Source organism: Galeopterus variegatus, unplaced genomic scaffold (assembly GCF_000696425.1).
Source record: "Galeopterus variegatus unplaced genomic scaffold, G_variegatus-3.0.2 Scaffold119, whole genome shotgun sequence".
NCBI lineage: Eukaryota > Metazoa > Chordata > Mammalia > Dermoptera > Cynocephalidae > Galeopterus > Galeopterus variegatus.
Genome location: NW_007726230.1, coordinates 884,229 through 910,754, shown reverse-complemented (window position 1 = coordinate 910,754; position 26,526 = coordinate 884,229). Strand labels below are relative to the sequence as shown.

The 26,526-nt window shown below is 40.3% G+C and overlaps 2 protein-coding genes across 8 annotated transcripts in view; one reads left to right on the top strand and one right to left on the bottom strand.

The window, feature by feature from the left end:
* OIP5 (Opa interacting protein 5) overlaps window positions 1–10,633 on the bottom strand; it is a 22,371-nt gene extending 11,738 nt beyond the window's left edge. The window contains exons 1-4 of the mRNA XM_008587622.1: window positions 10,214–10,633; window positions 10,010–10,076; window positions 3,823–3,945; window positions 693–774 (exon numbers count right to left, since the gene is read on the bottom strand). Of these exons, the coding sequence (XP_008585844.1) occupies window positions 693–774; window positions 3,823–3,945; window positions 10,010–10,076; window positions 10,214–10,613 (672 nt within the window). The 5' untranslated portion in view covers window positions 10,614–10,633. The remainder of the gene's footprint in view (window positions 1–692; window positions 775–3,822; window positions 3,946–10,009; window positions 10,077–10,213) is intronic.
* Window positions 1–26,526, top strand: part of NUSAP1 (nucleolar and spindle associated protein 1) — a 78,450-nt gene that overhangs the window by 35,344 nt on the left and 16,580 nt on the right. For 2 of the 7 annotated variants that reach the window (XM_008587651.1, XM_008587656.1), the window contains exons 3-7: window positions 16,821–16,928; window positions 18,310–18,378; window positions 22,411–22,560; window positions 23,397–23,511; window positions 25,167–25,274. In XM_008587651.1, the coding sequence (XP_008585873.1) occupies window positions 16,845–16,928; window positions 18,310–18,378; window positions 22,411–22,560; window positions 23,397–23,511; window positions 25,167–25,274 (526 nt within the window). In that variant the 5' untranslated portion in view covers window positions 16,821–16,844. Of the gene's footprint in view, window positions 1–10,759; window positions 11,010–16,820; window positions 16,929–17,586; window positions 17,628–18,309; window positions 18,379–22,410; window positions 22,561–23,396; window positions 23,512–25,166; window positions 25,275–26,526 lie in introns of those variants that run through there. The other 5 variants (XM_008587636.1, XM_008587632.1, XM_008587665.1 and 2 more) reach the window with 4 other exon arrangements.

Here is a 26,526-nt window from a genome sequence, read left to right as displayed (position 1 = left end):
ATCGCAACCCTCGGTGCTGCTCCCGCGCCTCGCTCAGCCAGTGAGTGGGAACCGGTCTGTATGTGGGATCCGAACCCTCGGGCAGGAGCGCCACCGCGCTTCCCAAGCGGCGCACTTATCCAGTGCGCCACCGGGCCGGCCTAACACTATTTTTTTTAAAAAGCCAACAATTAATTAATTCCTTTTGGGGGTGGGATGGGGGGACAGCTGGCCAGCACCCAACAATGATTTCTAAGGTGGTTCTGAGGGCATAAAGTTATTGCCAAATTTTCACTCAGAATGAGGCAGCAAGCTACCAGAAAAGTTGCTTTCTTCAACTCAAAGTAATCAACCACTCATGAAACCCATTTAAATAAGAATTCTTAATAACTATTTTATTACTCTTTCCTCTAAGACATGTTAAGCATAAGGTGCTTGTAAAGAGGACAGCTCTATGCAAGATGATGATGTCCATTCCCAGCACAAAGGAGAATACAAAAATGAAGTAGTTCAGCAGCTTCTCCCCTCCTTCTGAACTATCCCCTTACAATATGGCTTTAATATTTTGCTTTGTGTGATTCCGTAAGAAAGGCCAAACCAAATATAACGGATTATTGGAGTATCACATGATTTCATCACCCCCAAGTTCACTGGTACAAATTATCAAGAGTTGTCTATATTAAAGGAACAATAAAATCATCATGAAATTTTACCTCTGCAATCTTTTCTGGTAGAGGTACAATATGAAGATCCATCTCAGATGCATTTACTATGGCTTTTGTTTTTAAGAGATAGCTAGACAGAAAATACAGAGTGAGCATATTAGTATCATACCACAATTAAGATTGTCAGTGAACCAAATTTGCCTCTCTCAAGCAAAGCTTGCCTTTCTGAGATCCATTTCAAGACTCATGATGTATATTGCTGAAACAACAAATTATCAATAAACAAATCAGAGACTCTGCCTCATCCTACCCCTTCGGAGAGACAAAATTATCCCAGGGCAAACTGAAGACAAAAACCAGGGTTTTATGAATAATCACGATGAGTATAAGCTTCACACTCCACCAGTACATTCTGTAGCACAGTTCAAAGGAACCACATTGTGACAAATAGTGTTGGTTGCCTACCCAGTAACCATTTCTCACTACTTACTTGCTAACAGAAGCAAAATTTTGTCAAGGGTAGCAGGGTGCCCAGTCCTACTAGAGAAATCATAACTGCACTAAGCCAACAGTGACAAGCCTATAGTCATATATTCGTTTTCTCAGTTTAAAGTGTTCATGTGACATAGTTCTGGCCAATAAGAATAAGGAAATTTTTTGCCAATAAAAAGAAAATTTTCTTTGTGTTCCCATACTCCCCATATCCTCTTACTTTCTACTGGGGATATTACCATTGATAGATGTAATGCTTGTAATTGCAGCAGCCATCTTGCATCCAAAAGGAAAAGGCCAAGAGAATCACAGATGCTGACCCAGAGCCCTGTTATGATTGAGCCACTAGAATACTCCTGGAGCAGGCAACTGTCCTCACCTCTTACTTGTTAAAGCCACTGTTAGTCAGGTTTTTTGTTACTGGCAACCAAATTCATTCTAACTGACACACACAGACATAGATTTATTATCTTCCCAGACTCATGCCACCTATATTTTCCTAGTTTCTACTTAAAAGGAATGTACTGACTTTTCATCCAACTCCTCATTTTAAAGATTAAGAGAGGCTAGCTGGTTAGCTCAGTTGCTTAAAGTGGCGTATTATAATGCCAAGGTCAAGGGTTTGGATCCCCTACCAGCCAGCCACCAAAAAAAAAAAAAAAATTAAGAAATGACTCATAATCCCATCATGTTTTTCAAATTTATGTTAAAAACATTTGTTACTAAAAACAAAACTATTGTTGTTGTTGTTACTAAAAGCATACTTCTTACTGCAAAAATGCAATTATAGCTCTTCTGGGACATTTACTTATATCTGTTTCTAAAAAAGATTTGATGGGCCGACCCTGTGGCTCACTCGGGAGAGTGCGGCGCTGGTGGCACCAAGGCTGTGGTTTCGGATCCTATAATAGGGATGGCCGGTGCGCTCACTGGCTGACAGTGCTGCAGACGACACTGTGACGAGGGTTGCGATCCCCTTACCGGTCAGAAAAAATGAAAATAAAAAAGATATGAGGTTACTAATAAAACATTTACAGCAACTTCCCCTCCTTCTTTAAACTTAATTCTAAATAGAAATTACTTAAGAAAACACTAGGAATGTAAAGTAAAATATCAATCCATCTCAAGTATATATTTCCTGTTAGAAATCTGCAATGAAGAACAAATGGTATGCCTAATGTACACTGGACAACCTTATGGTAAAGGATGGACTTTATTTGTAAAGTTTTATTGTTTAGTCAACCATAACTCAGCTGTAAACACCTATCTAAGCACATTAAATGAGGAAAAGAAAACCTTTATGTTCTGTAAAAGGAAAATAAGCTTTGGAGTTAAGACACAGATTCAAATCTCAGTTCCTCCACCTCTCTGAGTCCCAGTTTTCTTATATTAAGAACTCAGTAAAGTAAGCATAACGCCTGGCACAAACTAGGTCATCATGGCTATTCTTGTTTTTGTTTTTAAATGGTCAAGGAAAGACTTTGATGGATGTTTCAGTTTCCAATAGTAAACAAAGAAACTTAAGTAAAAAATTTAATTTATTAGAAATATAAAGAAATACCCAATGTTAATCATGAAAAGATATAGCCAATAGGGGACTTTTCTGACTATGTGAGGCCATGTGATCATTATTCTTCTCTGTGCATCTGCTTCATTCTTTTTCTGCAGACAAGATTTCTCTGCATTTACATGTGTAACACAGAAAAGAGCTGCCCCAAACCTAGAGCTTTCACTTCCCAACTTCAGCACCAGTCATCTAAAAATGACTAGCATCTCCCTTATTTCCAATTCCTAGGGTAGAAAACCTGATTGGCTTAACTTGGTCAGGTATTTGTTCTTGATCCCATACCTGGAAGTGGTATCACCCATGATACAAACATGGCTAGAAGGTCCCACCCTATGGGAGGGAAACAGGCTGGGCACAAACCCCAAAGGTGTCTACTGCAACATTATTTTGCAAAAGCTTACCTTCCATAGGGCCGGCCCGTGGCTCACTTGGGAGAGTGTGGTGCTGATAACACCAAGGCCATGGGTTCAGATCCCTATATAGGGATGGCCGGTTCACTCACTTGGGAGATGTGGAGCTGACACCACCAAGTAAAGGGTTAAGATCCCCTTACTGGTCATCTTTTTTAAAAAAAGCTTACCTTCCATAATTTTATTTATTTATTTATTTATTTATGGCAGCTGGCTGGTATGGGGATCCAAACCCTTGACCTTAGGGTTATAATTCCTTGCTCTAACCAACTGAGCTAAATAGCGAGCCTCAGAATTTTCTTTAATAAAAGAATACCCTCTCAATTATTCCATGGTATGATTATTAAGCCTTGGTATGATTATAAGACATCTAAAATGATTGTAATGTTATAAGATACTTTAGTCCCACTGCTATCTTTTTTGTAAGAAACAATGCCTGGCATTAGCATCTTCTTTTTTTTTTTTTTAAAGATGACCGGTAAGGGGATCTCAACCCTTGGCTTGGTGTTGTCAGCACCACGCTCAGCCAGTGAGCAAACCGGCCATCCCTATATAGGATTCGAACCCGTGGCCTTGGTGTTGTCAGCACCGCACTCTACCGAGTGAGCCACGGGCCGGCCCCTGGCATTAGCATCTTCTTTGGTACACTTTATCTTTTCTGAAAGATCATTTAAAATTTACTTGATAAATAATATCTAAGTCTACTCACCACACCATTTTGTCACTGAAAAGGCTGAAGTGACCTCTCAAGGCAGCCAGGGCAGCATGGGTAGAATATAGATGGAAACCAATGGGAGTCCCACAGGAACCACAGAATAAAAGGTTGTAAGTGCTGTGAGGGATGAGGAGGATGAGGAGAAAATAAGATTAAGAACGAAAATCAGAACAAATAAAAAATAGCCAGTCTCTGGAAGCATTCCTATCACCTAAGACATAGATAAAAGCTATGCAATAATTGGAATGAGACTGAAAAAATGTCACTTTCAAGAAAGGTTAACTCAGATTTTAATATAATTACACTCTAGATTACAGATACCCTCATGAATTTTGGGCACAAAAGCAATTAGGAATGTACAACTGTCACTTCAGTAGAGAAAGGTAACTTACCTCTGAAAAGCAGAAAAAGAGCTAACTAATCAGATTATCATTTAAACATGTAAAACTACAAACCGCCATGTAAATTAGCCACCAATTTAGAGTTGATGAAAAAATAAGCTGATTGGGTACTTACTAAACTATTAATAGAACTCAAACAGGATTTTTCTTTTGCAGATGTTAAAAAAAAATATATTAACTGAAAAAACTAACCCAGACTAAAAGCAAAAGAAAGAAAGAAAGAAGGAATACCATTACCCTAGCAAGCCATCTATTTTCTTTTCCTTTATACTCTGAAAGATTACTGAATGATATTGGGGCCGGCCTGTGGCTCACTCAGGAGAGTGCGGTGCTGATAACACCAAGGCCACAGGTTCGGATCCCATATAGGGATGGCCGGTTCGCTCACTGGGTGAGCGTGGTGCTGACAACACCAAGTCAAGGGTTAAGATCCCCTTACCGGTCATCTTTAAAACAAAAAAGATTACTGAATGAGCGTGGTGCTGACAACACCAAGTCAAGGGTTAAGATCCCCTTACCGGTCATCTTTAAAACAAAAAAGATTACTGAATGAGCGTGGTGCTGACAACACCAAGTCAAGGGTTAAGATCCCCTTACCGGTCATCTTTAAAACAAAAAAGATTACTGAATGATATTGATTTTAGTTCTCATTATACTACTTGGGCAAGTAACCTGCCATATTTGCTGGTATATAAGACATATCCAAACATTATAAAGAAACATTTTAAGAAAAAATTAACTGTTTCATTGTGCACGTACTGAAAGCAGTTTTAAAGTGGTTTGGTAAGGGGAAAATTATTCATATAAATATAGTATACTCTGCAGTAAAATTCTATTAATAAAAGAGTATAAAACCATAAAGCTAAGAAGAAACATATTCATGTCAATGGGTACCAAAAAAGAACAAGCAACAAAATTAAACTTATTGGTACATGAAGTCCCACACCACATATGAAGTACTGTATTTTTGTGAATATGGGTAACCAAAAAGCAAGCCATGAAATAAAATGAAGTTGCATTCATTTGAATTAATTCCACACAGGAATTAATTAGTTCAGACAAAGCACAGTACCTATAGACAAATGTCTCAGTAGAAACTAATATATGGCACAGAGCAAAATGTAAAGAAATTCCAAAATTATGCTTATGCATGCAATATAAAACAAATATTTCAATGAATATTATTAGTACACAACAAAGAAAAGGAAAATTTTAATGAATTCTGATAGTAAAATTAATTAATGGCACAGCAGTGCCTCTGTGGTGACAGAACTATAATTAATGATGAAAAAATGTAATTCCCACACTTTGCCACTAATCATTTGTGTGATCGGTGGCTCCCTATTTTTATTAAGAGTAGAAACTAATATATGGCACAGAGCAAAATGTAAAGAAATTCCAAAATTATGCTTATGCATGCAATATAAAACAAATATTTCAATGAATATTATTAGTACACAACAAAGAAAAGGAAAATTTTAATGAATTCTGATAGTAAAATTAATTAATGGCACAGCAGTGCCTCTGTGGTGACAGAACTATAATTAATGATGAAAAAATGTAATTCCCACACTTTGCCACTAATCATTTGTGTGATCGGTGGCTCCCTATTTTTATTAAGAATCTTTTTTTTTTTGTCTTTTGTCTTTTTCCGTGTCCGGCAACGGATCGCAACCCTCAGTGTTGCCCCCGTACCGGACCGGGGACCGGCAACGGGATTGCAACCCTCGGTGTTGCTGCCGTGCCTCGCTCAGCCATTGAGCGGGAACCGGTCTGTATGTGGGATCCGAACCCTTGGGCGGGAGCACTGCCACGCTTCCCAAGCGGCGCACTATCCAGTGTGCCACCGGGCCGGCCCTTATTAAGAATCTTAACCACAGTAAGTAGTAAGCCTCTTATGATTCTTGCAGAGCCATTTTTGGTTGCCTTATTTATTGGTTAGCATCATCTAACTTGCTGGGCCTTCCATTTTTATAGTGGATCATGGACATTGAAGGATTTTACGGGAGGAAAATCATTCCAAAACACCAGCAAATATAACTATTTCTCCATTTCCTTATCTGTAAAATGAGGTCAACTAGATGATAAGATCGTTCAGTTATAATATTCTGTGAATTTAGAAGACAACAGGAAATAATACCAACAAGTGCTGAAGAGTTGATTTTATTGTCTGCAATTTGTTTTAAAATACTCCGGGGAAAAAAAGGTAAAAATAAAGATGAAACAATATTGTGAAAAAATTGATAATTGTTGAAACTGGGTAATGGGTACATGGAACTTATTAGTGTTTCAGGTGTGTTTAAATTTTTCCATTAAAAAAAAGTTTAGTTTGTTTTTGTTTTGGCGGCTGGCTGGCACTGGTTATCTGAACCTGTGACCTCAGTATTATAAGGCTGCGCTCTAACCAACTGAGATGACCGTCCAGCCCTTGTAACAGAAAGTTTAAGAAAGAGTCAGTTACAAACATTACGGAATGCTTATTTTAGCTTATTCAAAAAAGTACTTCCCAATAATATACTTTTCTTGGAATTGGGTTATGTCTTTTAAATAAAAAAGAAGTTGCTGTCTTATAAAGATTCTCAGGCTGGCAGGTTTGCTTATGAGGTTAGAGTGTGGTGCTGATAACATCAAGGTCACAGGTTGCTTACTGGCCAGTCACCAAAAATCAAAAAAAGATTCTCACTAAAATATTTATGAATGGAATCATACAATTTCAGGTATCTGCTTCAAAACATTGGTTGGGGAGAGTACAGATGATTATAGATAAAACAAGACTGGCCATGAGTTAACAATCCTAGTTTAGTGATGGGTGTATAGTGGTTCGTTATACTCTTCTTTTTGTGTTTAATTTGTCATAACAATTAAAAAAGAATGTACTTTACTTATAATCAATATAAGCAAACCTCCATTTAAGTAAATATTCTGTTGAGCCTAAGGAAAGCTCTGAGTAACTAAGCTGTTTCTAAGTGTCAACACAACATTCTAATGCTTTTTGCCTTCTTGTCTTTTTTCGTGACCAGTAACGGGATCGCAGCCCTCGGTGTCGCGCCCGTACCGGGATCGGCAACGGGATCGCAACCCTCGGTGTCGCGCCCACACCGCGCTCAACCAGTGAGCGGACCGGTCTCTATATGGGATCCGAACCCTCGGCAGGAGCGCCGCCACTCCCAAGTGCCACACTCTACCGAGTGCGCCACGGGGCCGGCCCTCTAATGCTTTTTGAAATTAGTTACAATAAATTTTCTCTTCCAGTAACAGAATAATAAAATGCTGGTGCAAGAAGTAACCTTGGCTCTATCTACTTTATGACTTTGAATCTAGGATCCTATCAACTGAATGGTTCATGCCAATTTTAGGATGTTTAAATGCGGAAAAAAAGACACATTTTAGATTTAATCAAATATGATAAATTGAGAGGAATCAGTTTCCTTCACATGCCTTATTAAGACATAGAGTTAAAAGAAACCAAATCTTCTCCAAAATGTATGCTCTTTCAGCTGCCTCAGTAATCATCCTCTTAATCCATTCTCTGACCCTATCTAGGTAATGATGATGCATGCTCTTACAAAAAGAACATTGAGGTACCTTCAGCTGTGCCATTTCATAAATCTCTACACAAGTCCCATGGCTCTTCTTATTCCACAAATACAGAAATACATGGGACTCTCCCTCCAGTGGTTTACAAACCATCTAGATCAGCACTGTCCTACAGAAATATATTGTGAGCCACTTACATAATTTTTTTTTGGAAGCAGGCCAGTATGGGGATGAGAACCCTTGACCTTGGTGTTATCAGCACTATGCTCTAATTTAAACTTTCTATAGGTCTTGTAAAAATTTTAAAAGAAACAGGTGAAATTAGCTTTAAAATCTTTTATTTAGGGGCCGGCCCGGTGGCGCACTGGATAAGTGCGCCGCTTGGGAAGCGCGGCGGCGCTCCCGCCCGAGGGTTCGGATCCCACATACAGACCGGTTCCCGCTCACTGGCTGAGCGAGGCGCGGGAGCAGCGCCGAGGGTTGCGGTCCCGTTGCCGGTCCCCGGTCCGGTGCGGGGGCGACACTGAGGGTTGCGATCCGTTGCCGGACACGGAAAAAGACAAAAGACAAAAAAAAAAAAAAAAAAATCTTTTATTTAACCCAATATATCAAAAATGTTATTTATGGGCCAGCCCCATGGCGCACTCGGGAGAGAGCGGCGCTTCCGCCACGGGTTCGGATCCTATATAAGGATGGCCGGTGCGCTCACTGGCTGAGCGCATTACCTGTCACAAAAAAGACAAAAAAAAAAAGTTATTTAAAAATATTATCAGTATTGGGGCCGGCCCGGTGGCACACTGCTACAGTGCGCCGCTTGGGAGCGCGGTGGCGCTCCCGCTGAGGGTTCGGATCCCACATACAGACCGGTTCCCGCTCACTGGCTGAGCGAGGTGTGGGAGCAACACCGAGGGTTGCGATCCCGTTGCCGGTCCCGGTCCAGTACGGGCGCGACACTGAGGGTTGCGATCCGTTGCCGGACACGAAAAAAGACCAAAAAAAAGGGAAAAAAATATATATATTATCAGTATTTTTAAAAAATGATTATTCTTTTTGTACTAAGTCTTTGAAATCCAGTGTGTATTTCACATTCACAGCATATCTCAATTCAGAATGGCCATTTTTTTTTTTTTTAAAGATGAACAGTAAGGGGATCTTAACCCTTGACTGGGTGTTGTCAGCACCACACTCTCCCAAGTGAGCTAACCGGCCATCCCTATATAGGGATCCGAACCCCTGGCCTTGGTGTCATCAGCACCACACTCTCCCAAGTGAGCCACGGGCCAGCCCATATTTTAAGAGCTGCATGTGGCTAGTGGTTACAGTATCAGACAGCACAGATCTAGATGCATTATCCTCTCTACGAGAAGATTCAGAGAGCTTCTGGCTCTGGCCCCAAATCACCCAGTTCTATGCAGGCTACCTACCACTCCTTCCCTCTCTGTCCCTTTTGGGAGGGAAGGGGACTCCAGTAGGCGTAGGGAGTGTCTTTCAGTTGGGAAAAAGGAAGGGAGCTATGGCTCTAATTCAGTTTGTTAGGTTTGTTCAAGCTGCAGAACTCTTTCTGATTTCTGGGCAAAGCAACTAAGAGTTGCTATACTTTAGTCCTAAATGGAATCAAACTGTGGTCAGAATGAATTGTCTTGCCATTAAAGTCAACACTCAAAATTGGAGAGCCTTGTAACACTAAATTCACTGAGTACTTCATTATCACTTGCAAATCAGTACAGGCAAGATGCAACGTTCACCAAGCAGTATTCAAGTATATAACATACAATTGTGGTTTTCCCCAGCTTCTGGGGTTACAGCAAAATTAGTCCTGCCACAGTTTATTACAAACTTCACATTAGGTGCACACTTAAAAGTCCTAGTATCTCAAAGGATTGTAGTTTATAGTATGTCATTCTTACTATAAACCAAAGGGTTATTTTCTCTTTTTTCCACTACTAGGCATACCTTTCTTAGCCTCACTTCAGTTGTACATGCCACTAGGGAGATGTAGCCCTCAGAAAGATCTAAAATCTATACACAAATATAAAGTTTCCATTTCATTACTACGTCAAGTTTGTACGAGAGTCAAGCAGGTAAAAGAAGCATCCCATCCTTCAAATATGTTGCATGGATGGAATAAACTTTTCATCCAGCGCAACAAAGAACAGAAACTTTTCTTCTTGTACATGTCAGTTCCACGGTCCTCAGCCTCATTAAGTCAGGAACTATACACCGATGGGGTATTCATTACGTACCTGCCTTTGAACGAACCATCAAAGCCAAATAGGAAGGGCGCTTCCAAAATGACGTTATTTGTGACTCCTAAGAAGACAAACACAGATAAGAATCCACACCTCTGCGCTCCCTAAAAAGAAAAATTTCCCCCCTAGGCAGACTCATCGTGGCTATAAAATTTCTCGGGACCGCCTCCGCCCTCCCGAAACGCAGCCCCAACTCACTAGAGAAGACCACGACTCCGAGGGAACGCGACAGGTCCCAGGCGAGATACACAGAGTCGGCAAGAACCGCGTGGCACTGCGCGCACTGGAATACGACGCACCTCTCGGGCTGCAGCCATGACGGCAGCCGCGGGCCGGCGGCCGGCTCCTCCGCCCCCAGCCCCGCAGGGCCGAGTGGCGAGGACCCCATCACCACCTGCGTGTCCCACTCCAGGGAAGTCGTAAGAGAAGGTTCGTCAGTCGCCTTCTTAGCGCCATCACAGTCACCTGCGGGCAGCTTTGCATAGCGAGATCGATGACGGAGAGGCGGAACGGCCATCTTCCTGCAGCTGCCGCCTGTTTCGAATAGGCACCAGGCCCGCCCCCCAAGCGCCGTTCCTACCTTCTCATTGGACGTCATGGGCCGTGTGTCTGCCGCGCACCAGTTACCTGGACTCGCCTCACACGCCCTTCGGTTGCCTGCGTGTTGGTGACGTAAGGGGTAGAGCGTGCGTCTGATAGGGCGGGAAATCAGCCTTTGCATTGGTCAGCGTCAGAAACCCCGCCTTCGAGGCATTTTCAACCAATGAAAGTGCAGCATCTCTCATTTAAACCGTCTATAAAGTTCTGCTTGGTTAACGCTTAGAGTAGCGCCAGAGTTTTGAACGGCGCTGCTTGAGTTAGTGAACTGATCCTCTGCGTATTACCTGTGTTGCGGATCGCGATGACCGTCCCTTCCCTGGAGAAGCTGGACTCCTTCAAGTACAGTGACCTGCAGAACTTAGCCAAGAGTCTGGGCCTTCGGGCTAACCTGAGGGTACGGGGTCGGGGGTGCGGGCCGTTGGGCGGACAGGGTCGGGGCCTCTGGAGACGAGATGTGAAAGGACCGAGCGGGAATCCCCGAGGCTGAGGCAGCTGCCTCGCCCCTGGGACGGTAGATTTTGTTCACGGTGGTCCCAGTTAGAACTGTGTGAAACGGAATAGAAGCCATAGTTTTCACCTCATTTTGAGGTTAATTTTTCTGGGGGTTCACATACGCCTCTGCTCCAAAAGGGTTGGTTTGGTTTAATTTTATTGGAAGTACCTTGATACTTCCCAGGGCATCAATTAGGAAACGCAGGACCAGAAAGCCCAAGGAATGCTGTGTCTAATACATTAATTGCAGTTAATTGTTAGGCAGTTTAAGAAATAATAGGCTCGGGGGCCGGCCCGGCCCGGTGGCGCACTGGATAGTGCGCCGCTTGGGAAGCGCGGCGGCGCTCCCGCCCGAGGGTTCGGATCCCACATACAGACCGGTTCCCGCTCGCTGGCTGAGCGAGGCGCGGGAGCAACACCGAGGGTTGCAATCCCGTTGCCGGTCCCCGGTGCGGGGGCAACACTGAGGGTTGCGATCCGTTGCCGGACACGGAAAAAAGACAAAAAAAAAAAAAAGAAAAGAAAAGAAATAATAGACTCGGCTTTTGGAAGCTCCTAACAGTAACGCTTCTGTAAATTGTAATAGTGCCCATAATCTCTTGCTTTATTGGAGGACCTGGCAGAAAGAATGACTTTTAGGGAACCACCCCCGTGGATAACTCAGCCCTGATCTAGTATGATCGTTCATTTACTGATCGCTATTGTGGTGTTCTCTTTTAAAACCGGTAAGGTCTTTGACTCCAAGCTGCAAGATGTTGGGGGAAAATGTGGGGATTCAACATGGGGTTGGGGTTTTATATATGCTAGTTGAGATTTTCTGCATAATACTAATGTATACTCTGGAGGTTTGTACAGCAGGCTGTGATATTTACACTGAATGAATGCCTAAATCAGTCATCGTAAATATTTTTAAATAGTTTAAACAAAATAATCAGGATTCGGGTACCCGTTGGGGCTGAATGATAAAGAAGTGTTTTTGGAGATATTTCTGGGCTGTAGTGTTTAATGGCTCCTCAATACTTCATGAATATAACTTTAATTTCTTAGCATAAATCCCTTGGGCTTTTTGCTGCTAGCTGGAATCTTTATCCAAGGCTGCATCCCCTGAACACTTACTTGGCACCTCTGCCCATCTTTGTGTCAGCTGCTCATCTTTGTATCACTGACTTGGCACCTCGTCCCCTCTTCATTCCCTTGGCCTCAGATCCACCACCCCAATGCTTTTAAATCAGTTTATTTTCAAGTATAGTACTCTCTTTGAGAACTTGCCAGGTTCCACCTTCCAATCTGGTTATCTGTATATGTATGTTATGTTCTCTACTAAAAGTTAAGTTCCTTGAACAGGGATTTTATCCATCTACTTTGGAAGTCTTTACAGCACTAAGTGCATTACATTTTATGTAGGAAATGCTGAATAGTCATTCAGGACTATTATTTACAACTGCTTCTTGGCAGTGCTAGAATAATGCACCAGAAGCTAGTTCACTTGACAAGAAAGTTAAGGGGAGCTTCTCACCTGAGCTTTGGCTAACATTAAGGCCCCACAACAATTGGAATCTCTGAACAGCTACTGCAACTTAGATCTTTTTCTGAAAGTCCTGATCTGGGGTAGCCAATTACTGTTTTTAGTATAATGTTAGTTTTTGTTTTTTTTGTTTTTTTGGCGGCTAGCCAGTACAGGGATTGAACCCTTGACCTTGGTGTTATCAGCACCATGCTCCAACCAACTGAGCTAACTGGCTGGCCCCTAATAACTGGTTTTATAAAGGTGGTGTAATAAAGTATTTCTTGTTACTATAGACCCCATTGCATGCCTAGCACAAAAAATCTGGTACATAGTAGTTGTCAATAAATACTTGTTAGAATGTACTATATCCTAGACAGATTTGACCATACAAGGCTTTTATAACCAACTGTAAAAAGACACTTTGGAGACTACTCAGGAAAATTAAACTTGGGCTAGATATTAAATTATGTTAAGGTATTATTTTTATTTTGTTCGGTGTGATAATAGTGTTGTGGTTATGACTCCTTTAAAAAAAAAAAACTTTATCTCTTAGTAAAGGTTATCTTTATCTCTTAGTAAAGGTGAAATGTCGTGATGCCTGTAAAAATTTGCTGTAAAATGCTCCAGGAAAAAGAGGGGGGAACCAGATGAAGTAAGAACAGCAGAATGTTGATAATTATTGAAACTGGCGATAAATATATAGTGGTTCATTATACCATTCTCTCTACTTTTGTGTGTGTTTGAAATTTTCCATAATAGGATGTTTAATTATTTACTGTTGGTATACCCCAGGAGCTCATTAAATCAATTGACTTTTTAAATTCTAAGTACGTTGCAAAAAAAAAAAATAATTAATAAATTGTTCTAAGAAATTGTCAAGATTTGATTAAAACTTAACAGAATTTGATTTAAATAAATTCCACCAGTATGTTATCATTAAAAATAAATGAAGAAGAGGAAATATTAGCTCTTTCTTTTAAGGTATTTCTCTTAATGGTAAAGCAAAATGGAGTCAGTTACTAATATTTATTGTGTCACCACTGGATCTTTTCTCTTCTCACTCATACCCTCATTTCCCTTCTTGCAAGCTTAGATTACAAAGACTGGGAATATTTCTAAATCCTTGCACCTCCCTATACTCACCTGGCAAAGCCAAAGCCTGATTAAGCCCAACTATAAGGGCTGGCCATTTAGCTCAGTTGGTTATAGCACAGCCTTGTAACACCTAGAAGTTTATGGGTTCAGATCCCCATACCAGCCAGTCTGCCAAAACAAATAGATAAACCCAGTTATGTGCTTAGTCCTTGCCTATACCTGATCCTGGCTGGAGAATATCACCTAACCTTATTGACTGAACTTACTTTAAATTTATGACTCTAAATCTTAAAATGGGCATTTAATCCTCATACTTTTTTTGTATCATTAACTTTCCCACTTCTTTTTTTTTGGTGGCTGGCCAGTAGGGAATCTGAACCCTGACCTTGGTATTATCAGTACCACACACTACCAAGTGAGGTAACCAGCTAGCCCACTTTCCCACTTTTGAAGACAATTATTTCCTATCTTCTCACCTCAAATTAGCTCCCTGCCCCTCCCTGATGACTGTTCCTCATAGCTCATGGGAAAATAGATGTAATCAGCTGCGAAATACCTCATCTTTCCACCACCAAACCCTCCAGCTGGCCTGCACCTGTGGCCACATGCTCTGCCTTTCTGCCTATTATAGTAAAAGGCTCTGTTCTAGGGCAACCTTTCCATTCATGCTGAGGATCTCTGACCCTCTCACCTCCTCTAGGACCACAGAGGACTACACTCCTGCAATTAGATCCTCTTTCCTGCATCATCTCTCCCACTCTGCTGACTCATTGCCATAATGCATGCAACCATATTTTAGTATCACCCATTTTAATGAAAAAGAAATATCCTTTCCTAATGTGCCCTCCTCCCATCTACTGCCACATTTCTGTTCTTTTCTACTGAAATTACTCTTATTCAAGGCCACCATCTTACAAAGCTTGTGGTCCACCTCTATCCTCACCCTTTCTATCAGCAGCATTTGGCAGAATTGAACACTCTCCTCATCTCAAACCATTTTTTGCCCTCATCTTCTGTGATATTTCATTTTCTTCTGCCTTACTAGCACTCCTTTCTAGTCTCCTTAGCTGGTTCTTCCTCTGCCAGATCTCTAAATGTGGAGTGCCCACAGTTCTCTCTTTGGCCTTGTTTCCTCTAACTGTGCCTTGTCCCTTGGTGATCTTATCCATTTACCTAACTTTAAATTCATCTAGAAGCTAATGCTTCCCAAATCCGCTTCTCTAGTAGGACCTTTCCCCTGAGCTGCTGACTGGCGTATTTAAGTGCATATTCAACAGCATGATCACTTCCAAACATTGACTGTCTCCTCCATGTCTTAGTGGTTGGGGCCCATCTTAGATCGCCCTTGATTCCTCCCTTCATAGCCCACCCCCACCCATCCTTGTCAGCACTTCCTGAGTACACCTGAAATGTGATTTCTGGGTACCACCCCAGTGCTGCAAACCTGGGCCACAGCATCCTCATCTCTTGACCACTGCCTCAGTCTCTCTACTGGGATTCCTGCCATTACTCTTGTTTCACAATAGTATTCTCTTGGTAGTTGGGGTGATATTTGAAACTTAGAATGTGTCATTTGCCCTCCAGTGACATGCCTCACATCTAAAATAAAATCTAAACTCTTCCCAATGAGAGAAATTTGGTTTGAGCCTGATTTGGAGGGAAATTTTCTTAAAATGGAAAACATCTAAAATTGGAGACAATCAAGGAAATTTCATTAGGAGCTATGTATTAGATGATATTAGGAAATTACTGCTTTTCCTAGGTATAATAATGCAGTAGATGTTATGTACGAAAATATCCTCTTATTTTTAGGAGTTATGGCTCATGTTTTTAGTGGTAAAGTATCATGATCTCTGAAACTTACTTTTAAATTTGGAAAGAAATATATATTAGGGCTGACCAGTTAGCTTACTTGGTTAGAGTGATGCTGATAACACCAAGGTCACGAGTTTGGAGCCCCGTATTGGCCAACTGCCAAAAAATTATATATATATATTAATACAGAAAGAAAGCAAATATAAGACAATCTCTATGATTTTTGAATCTAGGTGGGGAATATGAATGTTTATTACACTATTATGAGTTTTCTATAGGCCTGACATTTTTTCTAATAACGGGTTACAGAGAAGAAATCCACACTCCTCGCTGTGTAACTCTGCTCAATCCAGCCTCTATTTGCCTTTCTGATCTCCCTGTCCTCCACTCACCCCAGTGTTCACCACGTTCCTGCCACACTGGCTTCTTTCTGTCCTTCAGGCTTATCCATCCATGTCAGGACGTCTGTGCTTGGTGTTCTCTCTTCTTGGAATGCTCTTCCCCACAGCTTCACCTGCTGCCTCTTCCCTCATTCGCATCTCAGCTCAGCTCGGCTCATCACCTCTGAGAGGCCTTTCGTCACCATCCTAAATTCAAGTCGCACCCCCACCCCAGTCGCCAGCTCTATTTTTGCTTCATAGTGCCTGATGTCCTATCATTTTTTCCTACTTTATTTGGTTAATAGGTTGTTTCCCTACTAGTCCACTGCTAGAATTTCCTGGAGGGCACAGACCTTGTCTGTTTTGTTCACCACTGTCTCTCTAGTGCCTGGAACAGTGCCCAGCACAGCTCTTGAGCATCACCTCATATCACTCAACCTGCTAGATGTCTATACTCGGCTCTGCCACAGGCACCTCACTTCACCATTATTGCCTGTTGGGTAAGGTTTTGATAGTATGTTAAGGTGTTAGATAGGAAGAATAATTTCTAGTGTTCTATAATAGTGCTAGGTGACTATACTTAATAATTTATTTTGGGTTGTGTGTGTGTGTGTGTGTGTGTGTGTGTGTGTGTGTGTGTGTGGCTGGCTGGTACAGGGATTGAATTCTGGACTTTAGTGTTATCAGCACCATGCTCTAACCAACTTAGCTAACCAGCCAACCCTATTGTATGTTTTCAAATGGCTAGAAAAGAGTTTGAATGTTTCAACACAAACAAATGATAAATGTTTGCAGTGGTGGATATGCTAATTACCTTCTTGATTTGATCATTACACATTGTATACATGTATCAAAATATCACTCTGTATTCCATAAATATGTACAATTATTACATGTCAATTTTTTTAAAAAAAAGGTGTTAGAGTAGGAACAATCAAGAATGCCTGATCTGCCCTACCCCTGCCAATCCTCTTCCCAGAGAAGACCCCAAGAGAGGTTCAAGGAACAACAAGTAGAAAATAAGGTATCAATTTATACTAGCTAGGGTGCTGCTAATAATGGTGCAGAGCATTCTGATAAAGTGGGTTGGAGGCTGTGGCTTCAGCTCACACCCTGAGCAAGACCGCTCCTGTCCCCTAAAGCCCAAACCAAATTTCAGGATCTCTGCTATTCTCTACTGGACATATGGTCAACGATAAATGGAATGATAAGAGAGCCAAGCCTGTGGCTGGGCCCACCTTGAGGAGGAAGTCTCTGGCCCTCAACTGCATGGCTGAGTGGAAGAGGAAGAAAAGAGAACCCAACAAATATACTAGACCTTTTAAAGTACAAGAAAATGTAACCAGTCAGATTAGTATTCCTCTTCCAGGAAAGAATAAGAAGGGGAGATTTTCTAGGGTGGGAAGAGAAGCTAGGAGTTCCCTCCCCTCCAGGGACCTGTAACCATCCTCCCAAGTCCAGCCTTGCCTTTTGTATTCCCCATCTTAGGGACCCTCACCACACACCACCAGCTGCCCAAGCCAGAAACCTGGGCATAACAAAGTTTCCCTATTCTTTAACTCCCATTGTACTGATTTTACTTTCTGTGAAGGTTTTGACTCCATCCTTACTGCTTTAGCCTGGCTGTGGTTCAGGCCAAAACATCTCCAGTTTCCTACAACAGCTGTTTCCCTTTCTTCAGCCTTATCCCCATCAAATGCATCCTGCACATTGTGCAACCAGAGTGAGTATTCTGAGTAATGCAAAATTGGTTGCCCACTGCTCTGCTGCAATATCTTCAGACTGTCCTTTGCCCTGAGGATAAAGTTCATATTCTTTTTCAATGATTGTTGAGTTAGAAAACAGAAAAGAAGAAAGCTCATATTCTTAAGAGGCTTACAGGGCCTGGCAAGATCAGGCCCCTGCACATTTTCCCAACATTATCTCTCAGCATCCCCTCCAACAGCTCCATGCTCCAGCCACACTGAACTAAAGTTCTTCAAGCTCCACTCTCGTTGTTGCTTTCCCATGCTTTCTCTATCCTTTTCTCTATGCCCAACTCTCTCCTCTTCACCTTGCAGATCTCAGCAGCTAAAGCCATCACATCTTTAACTGAGAACTGGCCTGTCCAGTTACCCTAGCAGTCCAAAGTTTGGCCAAATCCACCTGTGTTTTCTCATGACAGCCTGAACTTCCTTGAGTGGACACTTACCTCACTGTATTGCAATTGCCTCTTTCCTTGTCCGACTTTCCCGCTCAGCTGTGAAATCCCTGAGGGTAGGGACAAATTCTATCTAGGCAATAGTTCTAGTCCTACAGTCTGGCCAGAGTACAGTTGATGATGAATTTAGGAATAGCAGAAAATGTTCAACGTATCTTTCTTGCTTATTTGATTTTTGGCTCTAATAGTAAGGACTTTTTTGCAGGCGGACAAGTTGTTAAAAGCCCTGAAAGCCCACCTTAAACACGAAGCAAGAAAAGAAAATGAGAATCAGGTGGGTAATATTTTTCATCCTCACCTATTTGCTAGCAAAACAATTATATTGAGTTAATAAGTAATTAACACACAATTAGTGATCATTTAAGACATGCTATTTATTACCAAAGAGATAATTATGGTATTAGTGCCAAGGAATGAATCCTTTCATAACAACTATTTGTTATGAATGGTGAAACTGCCTTATGACAAGTAATCTGTTGAATAAGATGTTCTCATACAAATGCAAAGATTAAGTACTAGTTGCCAAATGTTGAGAAACAGCATGAAATGAGTAGGGAAGGAACTGGATTTGAACCAGAAAGACCCAGGTTAAGTAGCAGCTCTCATTTCTTTCTTTGTAGCCTTGGAAAATTCAAACTCCTCTTCTTTATAGTATTACCTGCTCTAATGAATTGAGTATTGTGAGAATCAAATGAAGCAGGGATTGTGAAAGTGACTTGTAAGCTGTAAACCACGTCTAATGGGAGGGGTTGTTATGGCTGCATCAGACCCACTCCAAACTTTTTTGTTTTTTTATTTTTGGCGGCTGGCCATTATTGGATCCGAACCATGACCTTGGTGTTACCAGCAAGTGAACTGTTACTTTCCCAAGTGAGGTAACCAGCCAGCCCCAAACCTTTTTGATAAAATGATCAAATGAGTGTTTCATAGGCCAGATTCTTAACTTGAAATAGAGGAAAATGTTGAAAGGGCTTAAGGACTGGGCCTTGGAGTGATCAGTAATGTATCTGGAAATGAAGGTAAATACGAACAACTGAAAATCTAATTTCCTCCTCGCCACCTAATAATCTATAACTCTATATTTTAATTTATAAATATTTCAAAACTTTACATATCCAATTTTCTTTGATTCAAGGTTTTAATTAGCTGAAAATAGATAACAAAAAAGGATTAATATTGAATTCCAGTTTTAAAAGTTTCTACATCAACTAAATCATTATCCATCTTTTTTTTTTTTTTTTTTTAGTGGTTAATGGTTAAGGATACATGATTTTAGTGCCATCTGAAATCAAGATTTTACTTTGGGTACTAATTAATAGACTAAATTAAACTTGATCTGTTAATACTTCAAATTCAACATCTCAGACCATTCCATTTTGGAAAATTTTTACAAGAGCAGGATAATAGTCAAAATTCAGTCAGATATAGGATTCCTAAATGGTGAATCTTTTAATAATGAGCTTAAATGTGTGAAAAAACCTGATAAAGATAATCCTTAGATAAATCAAAGTTTGTTTATCCAAGCATACAGAAGCAAGTCAGTACAGTCCAAATATATGGCAGAGATCACTAATGTTACCTAGAATAGACAGATGTATAAGCTTCCAAACCTGAGTACAGTTGTGCATTATATTTGAGTGAAGGTGACACTGGACATTCTGGAAGCCTAATTCTTCTATTGCAGATCAGCCTTAACTATGAGTTGGGAGAGCTCCAAATATAGGTTTGTTTAGCTGTGTGGTGGTGATTCCCTTATCTGAACCAGGTGTGCCTCTTCAGTCTTAGATTTAGACAAATCTGTTACAGGGTACATCATGGTACATTCAGGAATGAACACACTGCTCCCTGATCATTGTCAAATTCCCAGACTAACATACCATGCTCAAAATGCATGGGAAAGACATCCCTGGGAATCATACTGACAGGTATTTAAACCAACTACAGGACATGTCCTATACTGTGCTAATATGGGGACAGGGGTGGAGTGGTAAGTACAGTCATCCCTTGGTATCTGGGGGAGATTGCTTCCAGGACCCCCCTACACTTCCATGGATACCAAAATCCACAGATGCTCAAGTCTCTCATAGAAAATGGTGAATTTGCATATAACCTGTGCACATCCACCCACATACTTTAAATCATCTCTAGATTACTTATAATAACTAATACAATGTAAATATTATATAAATAGTTGTTACACGTATTGTTTAAGGAATAATGACAAGAAAAAGTCTGTACATGTTGAGTACAGATGCAATTCTTTTTTCCAAATATATTCAATCCTTAGTTGGTTGAATCCACAGATATGGAGAGCCAACTGTACTTTAAAAGTGTCTCTTTAGGGGCCGGCCTGGTGGCGCACTGCTGCAGTGCGCCGCTTGGGAGCGCGACAGCGCTCCCGCCGAGGGTTCGGATCCCACATACAGACCGGTTCCCGCTCACTGGCTGAGCGAGGTGCGGGTGCAACACTGAGGGGTGCGATCCTGTTGCCGGTCCCGGCCCGGTACGGGCGCGACACTGAGGGTTGCGATCTGTTGCCGGACACAAAAAAAAAAGACAAAAAGGAAAAAAAAAAAAAAAGAAAGAAGACAGTGAAATGAGAGTACGAATAAACTAAATTTTAGCAGATGATAGGCACTAAAAACAGCTATTGAAAATACGAATATCCCAGCAGTAAATTACTAGTGATACATAAGTAAACACCTGAATTTAGGCCTTAAAAATAGCAACAGCAGGCAGAGACCCAATTGCTTTTCATTATTTCTTCTTTAGTATTTGAATTTTTTTTAGCCTCATGTATGTATTAGTTTATTTCAGAAAATTAGAATTTACTAGGGGCCTGCCCGTGGCTCTCTTGGGAGAGTGCAGTGCTGATAACACCAAAGCCAAGGGTTTGGATTCCTATATAGGGATGGCCAGTTAGCTCACTTGGGAGAGTGTGGTTCTGACAGTACCAAGTCAAGGGTTAAGATCCCCTTACCAGTCATCTTTAAAAAAAAAGAAAAATGGGCCGGCCCAGTGGCACACTCGGTAGAGTGCGGCGCTTGGGAGCATGGTGGCGCTCCCGCCGAGGGTTCGGATCCCATATAGAGACCGGTCCACTCACTGGTTGAGCGCGGTGCGGGCACGACACCAAGGGTTGCAATCCCGTTACCGGTCACGAAAAAAGACAAAAAGGAAAAAAAAAAGAAAAGAAAATTAGAATTTACTTATAAAAAATACAAAAACACTAAAATCAAATTAAGCCTATCTTTTGTAGTTCTAGGTAAGTTAACATGCTTAACAAGCCGTTTCTCACACTCATAATATATTCACTTTTTTTTTCTAATGCTTTTATAGTTTCACTTTTTTACATTTAAATCTTTAATTCGTCCAGATTTCATTTTGGTGTGAAAGAATGACCAAAACTATAAAAAACATAGTTAATTAGTTTATAGTTAATGAGTTTTCTTAGCATCATGTGTTGAATAGTGAATCCAACATTCCTTCCACTAATATTAAGTGCAACCATTATCTTACAATGATTTCTTATATAAACAGATTTTGGATGTTCTGGTACCTGACCATACTGTTTCTATTTTATAGATTTTTTTTTTTTTTTTTTTTTTTTAAAGATGACCGGTAAGGGGATCTTAACCCTTGATTTGGTGTTGTCAGCACCACGCTCAGCCAGTGAGCGAACCGGCCATCCCTATATGGGATCCGAACCCGGGGCCTTGGTGTTATCAGCACCGCACTCTCCCGAGTGAGCCACCAGGCCGGCCTGACTATTTTATAGATTTTTACTTTTAGTTTACGATCATGCAAATACATCTCACCTTATTCCTTAATTTTTACCTTTGATAAGTTCCACTGGACTCTCTAAGCTTTGGTTTCCCATTTGTGAATTGGGGGATAATGTCAGTACCTGTCTCATAGGCTTTGAGGAATAAATGAGATAATTCATGTAAATACTTAGCCCAGTAAAGTTGTAATATTCGTTATAATTATTAGCTTATGACATAGTGCCTGGCACATAGTATATATCCAATAATTTAATGCACCTTTTTATAATTTGCTTATTTATTCCCACTAAGGTAACTTTGAATGCTTTTCCAGCCTAGATTATTAGGTTAGGTTTTTAAATGTAATTATTTCTTTTAAGATACTCTATAATTCTTGTCCTTGCCTATAATTTAGTGCTAGAGAGTTTAAGAAATTATCTTTTGCATATGTAATGTGTTTTTTATTCAGTTTAAATTCTGATTCTTCCTGAGCATTATAACTATGCAAAGGCCATGGCAGATTAATATGTCTCTCTTTTCAGAATGAAAGTCAAACTTCTGCATCCTCTTGTGATGAGAATGAGATACAGATTAGCAGCCAGGAACAAGCTGAGAGAGAGCTGGTTAGCCATGTCACCAAAACGAGGAGAAGGCACAAGGCAGTCCATGGGAACCCTGACTCCCAGGTAAACGTAAGTGGACAAACTGAAAATCAGCCACCATCTGTGTCAAAACTGGCATATTCTTAGGGAACTTTCTTTTTTGATTTCCTATGACACCAGCTGGTGGTAGATGTCCTGTGTGCTGTAAGCTCCTTGAAAGTACATACCCAGGTCTGGGCTATTCATCATTGCACCCCCGGGCCTGGCACTCAGGAAAAAGCTATTAGGTGCAAATTAAATATTTATTGAATAAATATGAACATTCATTAACTGTTCACTTAAGTGAGGTACAGTAAAAAAGAAAAGAAAAAAACAACAGTATGGTTTTGGTTTTTTTAAATTTTCTTTCCTAACTTTCCCCTGGCCCGATGGTCACTTTGTAGTTAGTCTTTCTGCAGCATGGTCATGTGATTAGCTAGAGGCTTCCCTCACTTGCTTTGCATAGACTCTGATTTTGTTCTTCTATCTTATCCTTTCATGCAAATGTAACATTTACCAGACATGGTCCTAATTTTTATTTTCTAGTTTCATATAGTCCCTGGGTAAGTAAACTGTCTAGATCTCTTAGTGTTAGTTTATCATTCCTAAGAGAACAAATCTTGCCATTTCTTTTATGTCTTGCAAGATTCCCTTGTATCTCCTATTCCCAAATTCACATTCTCATGACACTTGGTGAGGCAGAGAACCAAATCCACTACTCAGAAGTCTTATTCTCCTACTTTTCTTCCTTTAACTCCTTTTCCCCTCATTTTGGTACCTATCTTTGAAAGGCAGTGATTACTTATTTATCTAAATAAGTTATTTTCTTTTAAAAATTGTAGCAGGATTATTCAGAGATAAAAATAAGTGATCTCACTGAATTCCAGAATCAAGAAAAGCAGGAAAACGAGGATCTCAGAACGACTACAACAGTTCCTTCTCTTCCAGATGAGAGCCAAGAAGATGAGAGTGCAGTTTCCTCAGGAAAAAGTGGAATAAATGGTATGCTGAGTAACTTAAAAAAAAAAAAAAACTGCTAGGGGTCAATAAATATTTTTAAATGTCTTACTTTTAATATCTAATGTAGCCCATAGATGTATGAACAAAAATTCTTTGGGGTCCTGAATAATTTTTGAGAATATAAAGGGATACTGAGACTAGAAAGTGTGAGGAATGCTAATCTAATCTCTAGATCTTATTTTGAATTCATCCATTGTCACAGTAGTGTCCTTTAAAGCAAAAGAAAAATCTTGACTCATTTTTTGCATTTTATTGCTATGTCTCTTTAGTATATTTTTATCTGAAATGGTTCTTTAATCTTTCTTTGTCTTTCAGGACATTGACATTTTTTAATATAGACCAGCTTTTTCTCCTCCAACTTGGTTTATCTAAGGTGCTCTCATGGTTAGGTTAAATTCAGATTATACATTTTTGGGAGGACTCCCACAGAGTTATGCTGTGGTGTTCTCAGTCAGCACCCCAGGAGTCACAGGTGTTGGTTTGTCCTCTCATGCTAACTTCTGTCACTTGGTTATGGTGGTATCTGCTAAGCTGCTCCTCTGTGAAGTTACTTTTCTTTCCATTTGTAAGTAATTAAGTATCTCGTGAGGAATTACTGTATATAAATACCCTATTTGTCATGGAACTTTCCCTCTCTGGTTTTAGAGCCAAGATCCAAGCAGATGGCCCTGCAGCCCTTCCAGCTCTGTTAAAGCATTCTTTTGCCTTGTTTTATGGATGAATTGAGGAACCTTAAGGATGACATTGCCTTTATAAATTGTACTTCTTGAAAACCACTTGCATATTTTTAAATATATTGCCTCAATTTGAAAAAGATATCAGATTGAGTAGCTTTCTGATATTTGTAAGATTAAAGTCACAGCTCTATAGCATATCATACTTAACCCCCTACCTATCCTATTCTAACTATTTCTCTTTTAGGGAGGGTCGGGGGAGTGGGGTGCAGCTGGCTGGTACAGGGATCCAAACTGTCCTATTCTAAACTCCCTCCATTCTCTTATGAAACCTACACTTCAGCAATTTCAAATACCTCAGTTTCTCTGATTATCATTACTTTCACTATAGCACATCTTTATGTATAAATATTGTTCCCTCTGCCCAGAATGCTTTTTTCCTTCCTTGCCTGACTAGTTCCGTTAAGCTCAAAAAACAAAACAAAAAAAACCAGAATCTGGAAAATGATTATGGTAAGTGGGGGGAAATAGCGAACCTTATATATACTATGATTTCAAATGGATTTTGAAAACAAATAAGTATAGAAGCAGAGGAAACATGCCAAAATGCTGATGGTGTTTCTTTGGCTGCTGGGATTGTGTGACTTTTATCATTTGGATAATTATAATAGTAACATGTTCATAGTAAAAATTCTGGAAAATTTTTACTTTGTTATATAACTTTTTGTGTGTGTGGCTGGTGGTAAATATTTATGTAACATCTATACAGACAGCTTAAAATTTCTGCCTACTAGAAGCATATGAGCTAAAATTGTAGTAATGCTAAAACTTGTTCTTTGTGTTCCTTATGTACCATTTTGCCACCACCTCAGCAGAGCCTATCATATAAAAATGCTCTGTTAACTTAAAGAAATTTCTTACCAAGAAGTTTTTTGAAATCCTTCATTAGTTCTATATCTTTAGATTTAGGCAATAAAAACTTAAAGGTACCCTCTGAAAAAAAGAAGTCTCTCTATGCAGATGGATTTTCCAAACCTGGAAAAAAGAAAAGAATTGCAACCACTACTCCAAGTAAGTTTTGTACACAATGAAACATAAGGTAATGGTTGGTCCACTTCACACTAATGTTAGAGAGGCAGTGGACTGACTGTAATAGCTAAAAGCTCAAATGCTGGAATTAGGGCTTACATTCTAGTTTTCTCAATTTCTAGCTTTCAGATCTTGGGCAATTTATTTATACTTAATAAACCTAATTCCTTGGTGTAAGGTGGAAATGATTATACTACCTATTTTATAAGGTTGATATATAGATTGAGAATATTTTTCCACTACTGTTTACCTAACACAGCTAATAGCATATAGCAGGGATTCAATAAATATCTGATAAATGAATGTCTATAAAGTACTTGGTACAATGCCCACCTTGTAATAAGTTTCTGATAAAGCTAAGGGACTTCATTTTCGGACATGTAATTATTCTCTATCTTGTATTGCTGGAACAATGCTTGGCACATAGAATGTTGATTGAGTGTTGTATATTTATAGTAATTAGAATGCAACTCATCATATACAAGGATGGTTCATAAAGTTCATGGAAAAATAGAATTGAAAGATAATAAAAAAATAAAATTTAATAGAAAGATAATATGAATCTTTCCATGAACTTTTTGAAGTACCCTCATATTAGAAATTCAATAAATGTTTATGTAATTAGTTAGAATATCTTAGAGCAGGGGTTAGCAAACTACTAATTGCTTTGGCCTGTCTTGTATTCCTTGAGCTAAGAATGGTTTTTAGGTTTTTAAAGGGTTTGTAAAAAGAATCTGAGATAGGGCCGGCCCGTGACTCACTCAGGAGAGTGTGGTGCTGATAACACCAAGGCCATGGATTCGGATCCCATATAGGGATGGCCAGTTAGCTCATTGGGTGAGTGCGGTGCTGACAACACCAAGTCAAGGGTTAAGATCCCCTTACCGGTCATCTTTAAAAAAAAAAAAATCTCAGATAGAACAGACCATACATGGCCACAAAGCCTAAAATACCTACTGTCTGGCCCTTTACAGAAAAATGTTGTCAGGGCCGGCCCGGTGGCGCACTGGATAAGTGCGCCGCTTGGGAAGCACGGCGGCGCTCCCGCCTGAGGGTTCGGATCCCACATACAGACCGGTTCCCGCTCACTGGCTGAGCGAGGCACAGGAGCAACACCAAGGGTTGCAATCCCGTTGCCGGTCCCCGGTCCGGTCCGGGGGCAACACTGAGGGTTGTGATCCGTTGCCGGACACGGAAAAAAACAAAAAAAAAAAAAAAAAAAAAAAAAAAAAAA